Genomic DNA, 12,123 nt, shown 5'->3' with positions numbered 1-12,123 from the left:
GCCTTTCCGATACCCAAGAGGGTGGCGGACATAGTGACTAAGGAGTGGGAGAAGCCAGGTATACCTTTTTGTTCCACCTCCTATATTTAAGAAAATGTTCCCCATTGTCGACCCCAGAAGGGACGCATGGCAAACGGTCCCTAAGGTTGAGGGGGCAGTTTCAACGTTAGCCAAGCGCACAACTATTCCTTTTGAGGACAGTTGCGCTTTCAAAGATCCTATGGATAAAAAATTGGAAGGATTACTTAAAAAGATATTTGTTCAAGGTTTCCTTCTTCAACCAATTTCGTGCATTATTCCTGTCACCACGGCAGCGTCTTTTTGGTTCGAGGAACTAGAAAATTCGCTCCAAAAGGAGACTCCATATGATGAAGTCATGGACAGAATTCACGCACTAAAGTTGGCTAATTCCTTTGTTTTGGATGCCGCTTTTCAATTGGACTAAGTTAGCGGTGAAAAATTCAGGTTTTGCAATAGTGGCGCGCAGAGCGCTTTGGCTAAAATCTTGGTCGGCGGATGTGTCGTCCAAAACAAAATTGCTTAATATTCCTTTCAAGGGTAAGACCCTTTTCGGGCCGGAATTGAAAGAGATTTTCAGACATCACTGGGGGAAAGGGCCATGCCCTCCCACAGGATAGGCCTTTCAAGGCTAAGAACAAATCTAATTTTCGTTCCTTTCGCAATTTCAGGAACGGACCGACTCCTAACTCTGCAGCCTCTAGACAAGAGGGTAACGCTTCCCAGCCTAAACCAGCATGGAAACCATTGCAAGGCTGGAACAAGGGTAAACAGGCCAAGAAGCCTGCTGCTGCTACCAAGACAGCATGAAGGGGTAGCCCCCGATCCGGGACCGGATCTAGTAGGGGGCAGATTCTCTCTTTTTGCTCAGGCTTGGGCAAGAGATGTTCCGGATCCCTGGGCACTAGAAATAGTCTCTCAGGGGTATCTTCTAGAGTTCAAGGAACTTCCTCCAAGGGGAAGGTTCCACATGTCTTGCTTATCTTCAGACCAGATAAAGAGACAGGCATTCTTACATTGCGTAGGAGACCTTTTAAAGATGGGAGTGATACACCCAGTTCCAACAGCGGAACAAGGTCTGGGGTTTTACTCAAACCTGTTTGTAGTTCCCAAAAAAGAGGGAACTTTCAGGCCAATTCTGGATCTAAAAATTCTAAACAAATTCCTCAGAGTTCCATCATTCAAAATGGAAACCATTCAGACAATTTTACCAACAATCCAGGAGGGTCAATATGACTACCGTGGACTTAAAGGATGCGTACCTGCATATTCTTATCCACAAAGATCATCAGTTCCTGAGGTTCGCCTTTCTGGACAAACATTACTAGTTCGTGGCTCTTCCATTCGGTTTAGCCACTGCTCCCAGAATTTTCACAAAGGTGCTAGGGTCCCTTCTAGCGGTTCTAAGACCGAGGGGCATTGCTGTAGCACCTTACCTAGACGACATTCTAATCCAAGCGTCGTCCCTTTCCAAAGCAAGGGCTCATACAGACATTGTTTTAGCCTTTCTCAGGTCTTACGGGTGGAAGGTGAACGTAGAAAAGAGTTCCCTGTCCCCGTCCACAAGGGTTCCCTTTCTGGGAACAATAGTAGAAATGAAGATTTTGCTGACAGAGGTCAGAAAATTAAGGCTTCTAAGCGCTTGTCAAGTTCTTCAATCTATTCCTCAGCTTTCCATAGCTCAGTGCATGGAGGTAATAGGATTAATGGTTGCAGCAATGGACGTGGTTCCTTTTGCTCGAATTCATCTAAGACCATTACAACTGTGCATGCTCAAACAGTGGAATGGGGATTATGCAGACTTGTCTCCCCAGATTCAAGTAGACCAGGTAACCAGAGACTCACTCCGCTGGTGGTTGATTCAGGATCACCTGTCTCAGGGAATGAGTTTCCGCAGACCAGAATGGGTCATCGTCACGACCGACGCCAGTCTCTTAGGCTGGGGTGCGGTCTGAGGCTCCCTGAAAGCTCAGGGTCTTTGGTCTCGGGAAGAGTCTCTCCTCCCGATAAACATTTTGGAACTGAGAGCGATATTCAATGCGCTCCTGGCCTGGCCTCACCTAGCGAAGGCCAGATTCATAAGATTTCAGTCGGACAACATGACGACTGTAGCGTACATCAATCATCAGGGGGGAACAAAGAGTTCCTTGGCGATGAGAGAGGTATCCAAGATCATCAAATGGGCGGAGGATCACTCCTGCCACCTATCTGCAATTCACATCCCAGGAGTAGACAACTGGGAGGCGGATTATTTAAGTCGTCAGACTTTCCATCCGGGGGAGTGGGAACTCCACCCGGAGGTCTTTGCCCAGTTAACTCAACTATGGGGCACTCCAGATATGGATCTGATGGCGTCTCGTCAGAACTCCAAGGTTCCTCGATACGGGTCCAGATCCAGGGATCCCAAGGCGACACTAGTGGATGCATTGGTGGCGCCTTGGTCGTTCAATCTAGCTTATGTGTTTCCACCGTTCCCTCTCCTTCCCAGGCTTGTAGCCAGGATCAAACTGGAGAAGGCCTCGGTGATTCTAATAGCTCCTGCATGGCCACGCAGGACTTGGTATGCAGACCTGGTGAATATGTCATCGGCTCCACCATGGAAGCTACCTTTGAGACAGGATCTTCTAGTACAAGGTCCATTTGAACATCCAAATCTAGTCTCTCTGCAACTGACTGCTTGGAAATTGAATGCTTGATTCTATCTAAGCGTGGGTTTTCAGATTCAGTTATAGATACTCTGGTTCAAGCCAGAAAACCTGTAACTAGGAAAATTTACCATAAGATATGGCAAAAATATATCTGTTGGTGTGAATCCAAGGGATTCTCTTGGAGTAAAATTAAAATTCCTAGGATACTTTCCTTTCTCCAAGAAGGTTTGGATAAAGGTTTGTCAGCTAGTTCTTTAAAGGGACAAATATCTGCTCTGTCTGTTTTGTTACACAAACGTCTGGCAGCCGTGCCAGATGTACAGGCGTTTGTACAGGCGTTAGAATCAAGCCTGTCTACAGACCCATGACTCCTCCTTGGAGTCTAAACTTAGTTCTTTCAGTTCTTCAGGGGGTTCCGTTTGAACCCATGCATTCCATAGATATTAAGTTACTATCTTGGAAAGTTCTGTTTTTGGTTGCTATTTCTTCTGCTAGAAGAGTTTCTGAATTATCTGCTTTGCAGTGTACTTCTCCCTATCTGGTGTTCCATACAGATAAGGTAGTTTTACGTACCAAGCCTGGTTTTCTTCCAAAAGTGGTTCCCAACAGGAATATTAACCAGGAAATAGTTGTTCCTTCTCTGTGTCCGAATCCAGTTTCAAAGAAGGAATGTTTGTTACACAACCTAGATGTGGTCCGTGCTTTAAAATTCTATTTAGAAGCAACAAAGGATTTCAGACAGACATCACCCTTGTTTGTCGTTTATTCTGGTAAGAGGAGAGGGCAGAAAGCTACTGCTACCTCTTTCTTTTTGGCTGAAAAGCATCATCCGATTGGCTTATGAGACTGCTGGACGGCAGCCTCCTGAACGAATTACAGCTCACTCTACTAGAGCTGTGGCTTCCACATGGGCCTTCAAGAACGAGGCTTCTGTTGATCAGATCTGTAAGGTAGCGACTTGGTCTTCTCTGCATACTTTTGCCAAATTTTACAAATTCGATACTTATGCTTCTTCGGAGGCTGTTTTTGGGAGAAAGGTTTTGCAAGTCGTGGTGCCTTCCGTTTAGGTAACCTGACTTGCTCCCTCCCTTCATCCGTGTCCTAAAGCTTTGGTATTGGTTCCCACAAGTAAGGATGAAGCCGTGGACCGGACACACCAATGTAGGAGAAAACAGAATTTATGTTTACCTGATAAATTTCTTTCTCCTACGGTGTGTCCGGTCCACGGCCCGCCCTGGCTTAGTCAGGTTTCAAAATTTTTATTCTATACACTAGTCACCACGGCACCCTATAGTTTCTCCTTTTTCTCCTAACCGTCGGTCGAATGACTGGGGGGCGGAGCCAGAGGGGGGGCTGTGTGCTCTCTTTGCCATTTCCTGTAGGGGAAGAGAATATCCCACAAGTAAGGATGAAGCCGTGGACCGGACACACCGTAGGAGAAAGAAATTTATCAGGTAAAGCTAAATTCTGTTTTTGCTATATGAGCACATTGCTTATTATTGTCACTTTTATATATATATATATATATATATATATATGTATGTATGTTACAATAAGTCACATGTTGCACATTATGCCAGTGATGATTTTTTGAATATACACCATCACTATGGCAACCATTTTGGCACAATTTTGTGTTGGGGGTGGGGCTTATGAAGGTATTTCTAGTTTGTCTGAAGAAGGGGCATTCTTGCTCCAAAACGTCACTATAATTATCACAATAGACACAAGTCCAGTGAGTGCGGATCTTTACTATTTGATACTATTTCTTTTTCCTGGAAGTTGGTGTTTCTTTTGAGATATGAGTGCAAATCCACCCAGACTGATAGATGTGTGTATATATACAGGTGGCCCTCGGTTTACGCCAGTTCAATTTGCGCCGTTTCAGAATAACAACCTTTTTTTTTTCCAGTCATGTGACTGCTATTGAAAAGCTTTTGAAAGCAAAGTGCACTAATTAAAATAGCCAGTTGGTGGAGCTGTCCGCTTGTTTTGCAGCAAACTTATGCAACTTAAAGGGACAGTAAACCCAAAAGTTTTCTTTCATGATTCAGATAGAGAATACAATTTTAAACAACATTCCAATTCACTTCTATTATCTAATTTGCTTCATTCTTTAGATATTGTTTGTTGAAGAAATAGCAATGCATATGGGTGAGCCAATCACACAAGGCATCTATGTGCAGCCACCACTCAGCAGCTACTGAGCCTATCTAGATATGCTTTTCGGCAAAGGATATAAAGTGAATGAAGCAAATTAGATAATAGAAGTAAATTAGAAAGTTGTTTAAAATTGCATGTTCTTTATAAATCATGAAAGAAAACATTTGGGTTTCATGTCCCTTTAACACCTTGAAATTGATCTGTGTACACAGAGCAGACATTGCCTATTGAGCAACAGGTTTTAGCAGGCACTTCCCTATTATCTTTCTGTCCAGCTGCTTGAGGTGAGGGTGCCTAACTGCTTATTAATCACTGCAGATTGAAATGCATAGAATAGGTGCAGACCCAATATTATCTAACATGCTAAAAATGCAGAGAACTGTTTTCAGAAAAATGCAAGTAAAAAAACTTTTTTGTTTTTTTAACTTAGTTTGATGATGATGCAGTCTGTCATTATTTAAATAGGTGCTGTTAGCAAATGTTTTTGTTCATTAAACTTTGATTATACAATCTATATTATCAGGTTTATAATGCTGTTTAGCATTTAAAGTCTTCATTTCAAAGCTTTACAAATAATGTATTAGGTGTTACTTATGACAATTTTGAGAGGGGCCTGGAACCTAACCCCCTCACTTCCCATTGAGTTACATTATAAACTGGGTTTCGATTTACAACTATTCCTCCTGGAACATGACCCCGGTGTATATGTGTATATCTATATCAGCAACTAACAATATTACCAATAAAGGGCTAGTAACAATAGCCTGTTAAAGTATTGACAGGCCATTGGTGCAGGAGAAAAGATTCTATAAATCTTCAACAAGAAGAAGATTATAAAGCAATTCCTGTCCAGCACTAACTAATACCTTGAAATTAATGGATATAATACCTAGGTCTAAGAGACCTCAACGTACCAGTAAAAACGTTACCAATGTCTAATACATTTAAAATCACTGCTAACAAAAGGGGAGCATATATAAGGCATTTATTGGAGCTACCACAAGGCATACAATATCACAAACATTGCAACTTCTTATCATAGTGCACTATGAATCCCTAAACATAAATTAATAAATAAAAATGTATAATTAAAGAGCTCTCAAACCCATAAAGAATAATACTAATAATAAAAAAGTTGAATGTTCCTGTTTAAAGTCACAGAAATATTTTTTCTAATTTCCAGCACTACAATGAAGAAGTTCAATGTGTGTGTATGTATATATGTGCATACATACATACATACATACATACATACATACATACATACATACATACATACATACGATATAAAAAGTCTACACACCCCTGTTAAAATGTCAGGTTTCTGTGATGTGAAAAAATGAGACAAAGATAAATCATTTCAGAACTTTTTTTCCACCTTTTTAATGTGACCTATAAACTACAACTCAATTGAAAAACAAACTGAAATCTTTTAGGTAAAGGGAAATAAAAAAACTAAAATAATATGGTTGCATAAGTGTGAAGACCCTTTTAAAACTGGGGATGTAGCGGTGTTCAGAATTAAGCAATCACATTCAAAATCATGTTACATAGGAGTCAGTACACATCTGCTATCATTTAAAGTGCCTCCGATTAACCCCAAATAAAGTTCAGCTGTTCTAGTTGGTCTTTCCTGACATTTTGTTAGTCGCATACTACAGCAAAAGCCATGGTCCGCAGAGAGCGTCTAAAGCATTAGAGGGATCTCATTGTTAAAAGGTATCAGTCAGGAGAAGGGTACAAAAGAATTTCCAAGGCATTAGATATACCATGGAACACAGTGAAAACAGTCATCATCAAGTGTAGAAAATATGGCGCAACAGTGACATTACCAAGAACTGGATGTCCCTCCAAAATTGATGAAAAGACGAGAAGAAAACTGGTCTGGGAGGCTGCCAAGAGGCCTACAGCAACATTAAAGGAGCTGCAGGAATATCTGGCAAGTACTGGCTGTGTGGTACATGTGACAACAATCGCCCGTATTCTTCACATGTCTGGGCTATGGGGTAGAGTGGCAAGACGGAAGCCTTTTCTTACAAAAATAACATCCAAGCCCGGCTAAATTTTGCAAAAACACATCTGAAGTTTCCCAAAAGCATGTTGCAAAAGGTGTTCTGGTCTGATGAAACCAAAGTTGAACTTTTTGGTCATAATGCCAAAAGATATGTTTGGTGCAAAAACACTGCATATCACCAAAAGAACACCATGCCCACAGCGAAGCATGGTGGTGGCAGCATCATGCTTTGGGGCTGTTTTTTCAGCTGTAACTGGGGCCTTAGTCAAGGAAGAGGGAACAATGAACAGTTACAAATACCAGACAATATTGGCACAAAACCTTCATGCTTCTGCTAGAAAGCTGAACATGAAGAGGAACTTCATCTTTCAGAATGACAACGACCCAAAGCTTACATCCAAATCGACAAAGGAATGGCTTCACCAGAAGAAGATTAAAGTTTTGGGATGGCCCAGCCAGAGCCCAGACCTGAATCCAATTCAGAATCGGTGAGGTTATCTGAAGAGGGCTGTGCACAGGAGATTCCCTCGCATTTTGACAGATTTAGAGTGTTTTTGCAAAGAAGAGTGGGCAAAAAGATTTCAGTTTGTTTTTCAATTGAGTTGTACAGTTTATAGGTCATATTAAAGATGGAAAAAGTTCAGAAATGATTTATCTTTGTCATTTTTTTACATCACAGAAACCTGACACACTAACAGGGGTGGTTATATCCACTGTGTGTGTGTATGTATATAATATAATAATATATATACACACACACACACACACACACTGTGTGTGTGTGTGTGTGTGTGTATATATATATATATATATATATATATATATATATATATATATATATATATATATATATATATATATATATATATATATATATATATATATTATAGCGTTATTTAATAAGAGTAAGTCAAAACACAGCCCATAAACCTTCTCATATAATCTTAAAGGATGTTGTGTGCCCAATTAGAACATGTTGAATAACGTAAACTAGAGTAATCCATTAGCCCTAAATGTCAGCAATTAGTGCACATTATCAGTGGTTGTTCTATCATTACTCTTCTTCTTGGAGCATATAAAATGAAAAGTGGCATTTCTTATATATTTTGTTTATCATAAAAAAAGTCTCCTCCACTTCCTCTTACAAAAAGATTTAAAAAAAAATTTAGAACGTCGAAATAATTCTGTATTTAAATTTAGTCTGGTATCAGTATTTGTGTTTTCACAAGACAATAAAGTGCATGTTTGATCCTTACTCTAATTGAACACAAGGGGGCATACAAGGAAAGCTTAATGTAAAATCTTGAGGATGCTTTAGTATCGTTGCTTTCTCTGGGAGAAACCAGTGTCTAATGAAAATGTTATTCTGCTTTATACTTTTTATAGGATGAAGTGTCCTGTAGCCCCTACCAACAAACGATTCCTGATGAACACTATACGGAACACGTTGCCGCAAAAGGGGAAAAAAGACCTTAAGGAAAATGACAAGAAGAAAACAGATGATTATAGCAAAGAGAAAACTCGTTCTTCAAGAAAGGGCAGAACACACCCATATAGAAGTGACCGCTCAGAAAAGGAAAAAAGTAACTCTCCTCATCAGAGTAGGAGCTCAGAGTCTAAGCACGAGAAGAGCAGATCTAAACACAGATAGCCTGCTACGCTCTTTGCAGTAGGCATTGACTGTTTATTGTACAAACTTCTCAGACGTTAGGGGACAACCACTAAAGATTTTTGTTCACTAGTTAGATACTTAAAGCATTTGACTGTTGAATTTTAATATTGTCACAGCTAGATCTGTAAACACCTGACAATAAAAGTGGGGAAAATAATCATCATGGTGCACCTAGGATTTTTATCTTGTTAACTTTAAAGGCAAATGAAACACCTCAAGATATAAATTGTTTAATTACATTTAGTAAAATAACTTTGCAATATACTTTCATTATTTATTTTGTTCTCCTTTCCTGTAATTTAATTCTGAAATTTTGCAGGCTTTCCCATTCTTGTTAAAAATGGAAGTGCAGACACGGCTATATTCCACACAGTCATTGGTTGCACACTCTAGTAAGTCATTTATAACCAATCCTTTTTGGCCTAAGCAGTAAAGGTAACCTAAGTTACAGTATGGCGGCACCTACTGCTTTATGGACATTAACATTACCTTTATTTTTTCAATATTTAAACAACTAATTTTTAAAAATACACGTACATTACGCACACAGGTATGTGTATCTCCAATTATCACATTGTATACACCATAATGTTAACAGACCTCATTTTGTTAGACCACTAACGCCCTTTGAGATGATATGCCAAACGCACTACCAGCATATACCAAGTCAAGGCAACATGAGCTCAACCTGATCATTACACCTAGGGAATTGGTAAACAATCTTGAGACATATGGGGAAAGCTCCCTCTTCTATGAACATCACAGGAACCAATATAAAATTACTAACTAGATGGTTCTTAAACCCAAGTAGACGATCTCTAAAATATTCCCAAATGCAGATAAGATGTGTTGGAGGGGATGTTGACCGGAAGGCACTCTTTCACACACATGGTGGGATTGCCCCTTAATGTTTCTATTCAACAAACAACCTAAACTGAAATGTAAATTTAAACTCTCACTGCTCTATATTATGATCAGCGGTGGTAAACAGCTGATTCCAAAATTATGGAAAAGTTTCATAATCTCTCATATCCAGGAATGGAAGACAAGTCACCTGGTTTTTAACCCTTGAAAAATATCTCTTCTAACCGTGTTAATTATTATTACTCGGTGAAATTGTTGTGGGAAGACTACGTTGCTTTTGTACCAAACTCCTAAAGTATGGTGTATTTGTTAAGGTGATGTATATCTTACGTTGTTACTATAACAATTTAATGGTATCGTCTCTAAATACCTGTATAATTAGAATATTTCATCACAAACTTGTATTGTACTGCACTACAAATAGACATAGCCTGGTATTCTAGCTATGATTTTAAACTTTCTTGTGTGGAAAGTACCCCAAATGTAATTGTACTATCATACTAAGTTGTTCTTTTTTCCCTTTACCCCCCCCCTTTTTTTTTTTTTTCGTTGTCCTGAAAATCTTAATAAAAATATTTTTAAAAGAAAATACACGTACAAATTGTATTCTCTGGCTAATGTTTGCTCTGAATACATTATTCAAGCAATTATTTATTTAGTGTTTTTAATGTCTCTTTCAAGGGATATGTTACATAAATGCTTAATTATTTTAACATGAACATTTCTGTGTAAAAAAAATATTTTACTTCAAAATTTCCTTAGTAGCCACATCCCATGGTAAAGGGACTTGTCCCAATACCTGCATGGGCGCGTGCATGTGGCATGTGCAGCCACAGTCATTTTATTTCACTTCTCTATCAAAGTGTACTATGAAATCTCCCAAGATTGCAGTGAAATCTCATGAGATCACACTAGTAGTACAAAGTGCAAACTCAGCCCTGATAAAAGTGAATGGCTGTTATTGTTTTCACGATGCAGATGACCGCAAAATTAGTAGCTCTGAATGACAGATCATTTACTCCGGTAAGCTGAGAAATTTTGAGTTAAAATATCTTCCTTGGTTACATTGAGATGTTCATGTGATATTTTCTTGTCCGCTGCACAAGTAATATGGGTAGACTTGATGGGCCTTTTGGTTCTTGTCTACTGTCAAATTCTATGTTTCTACCCATTGCATCCCTTTCAAGTGTTTAAGCATATGGATAATGTGCTTCTTTAATGTTTCACTTCTAGCCTACATATAATAGATTTAATGGCCTTGTTTGGCTGACTTATGAGTCACCAAGTTCATATATATTGGCAAGAAAATTTAATATGGTTGTTTTTTTATATATATATATATATATATATATATATATATATATATATATATATATATATATACACATACATTTTTTTTTATTTTTTTAAATTAAAATATTTTTACTTTGTACTCCTTCCCCTTTTTGTTTTTATGATAGGGCTATAATATGCATGTACATGCAAGAATTATATGCTGAATTAGGGGAATTGAACCATGATTTGGAGCAGCCAATCCGGAGGAGAAGGTTGGGTTTTAACACCAGGTGCTGATGCCAGATTGATGGAGTGCAGAGCTGAGATGCAGGAAGGGTGGATAGGCTGCGGCTGCAAGTCTTTCCCAGTGATTCTCTAATTGTCCGCTAAATCCCAGAGAAAGCGGAAACGCCCCTCAGTATTCTAAACATTACTCACTTGGGTTTCACGTCGGCTCTGCTGACAGTGGGAGTTTGCCAGTAGTAGAAATGCATAGACTTCTAGCAGAAGCCAACCAGGACACAGACTGTACCCAGCAGGGCAGAAATTTGTGATGACATAACGAGGCTTGCAGCACCCATAGATTTAGGATTCAAGTCATAGTACATTTTTTTTTTTTTCTTTTCAAAAACAGATTTATTTGAAGCATTATTTCCTTTCATTATTGGAACTCAGACTATCTTTCATATACCCCTCTTTAGCTAAATTTCCTGACTTTCTATACAAATATGCTTAAAGCAGGGCAACAATGTCAGTTATGCTTGTACCCTTTCAATTTGCTTTTTGTGTGTGTGGTTTGGTTATAATGGCAGCCAGGCAAGCTATTTAAGAACCAGGATAATGGTGGTTGTTTCCTTTGCAGCTCTGTGCAAAGCAGCAGTTATATTTTTCTAATGTATTAGTTTACAAAATACTTAACGGCTGTTATTTTTAGATCATGTCAATGCTTTAAACATTTTGGTACAATGCACATTTAATAGCAGATACCTTTCTTATTAAACTATAATTTCACAGTAATACCATTGAAGAGATTGTTCTCTCTTGCTTGTTATCTTGCCATGCCTGTTTGATTTCCATATGTTTAGTAAACTTTTATGCTGTTACGGATTTTGAGATATAAAAATAAGTTCCGCCAAATGCTTATTTAGTTAGTGAACTATCTTTCCAAAAGTCAATCTAATAAAAATGTTATACACTGCAGTACTTGTTCGTATTTATTTCTTCCTCTGAAAATATGAGCATTGCCTCTATTAGTGTTAAGAACAGGGTACAAGGGCAGCAGATCTGTTTACATCTGAAGCAATACTTGCAAAAAACTAAAGTACTGTAATAACTTTTATTAAAGCGACATAATGCCCATATGCTATAAATAGCTGACAAGAAAATATTCCCTGAACATCTCTATGTAAAAAGAGGAAGATATTTTACTTTAAAATGTATTGAGCTTACAAGAGAAAATGCTCTGTGCT

At 38.7% G+C, this 12,123-nt stretch overlaps 1 protein-coding gene across 2 annotated transcripts in view; it reads left to right on the top strand.

The window, feature by feature from the left end:
- The window catches only part of POLR1D (RNA polymerase I and III subunit D), a 65,016-nt gene extending 53,162 nt beyond the window's left edge, over positions 1-11,854 (top strand). The window contains exons 3-4 of one of the 2 annotated variants that reach the window (XM_053708489.1): positions 8,230-8,426; positions 10,840-11,854. In XM_053708489.1, the coding sequence (XP_053564464.1) occupies positions 8,230-8,426; positions 10,840-10,847 (205 nt within the window). In that variant the 3' untranslated portion in view covers positions 10,848-11,854. Of the gene's footprint in view, positions 1-8,229; positions 8,780-10,839 lie in introns of those variants that run through there. The other variant, XM_053708488.1, reaches the window with a different exon arrangement.
- The last annotated feature ends 269 nt before the right edge of the window (positions 11,855-12,123 follow it).

The sequence above is a fragment of the Bombina bombina genome, chromosome 3, assembly GCF_027579735.1.
Source record: "Bombina bombina isolate aBomBom1 chromosome 3, aBomBom1.pri, whole genome shotgun sequence".
Taxonomy (NCBI): Eukaryota; Metazoa; Chordata; class Amphibia; order Anura; family Bombinatoridae; genus Bombina; species Bombina bombina.
The sequence above is the reverse complement of the archived record's forward strand: the minus strand, read 5'-3'. Positions and strand labels throughout refer to the sequence as shown.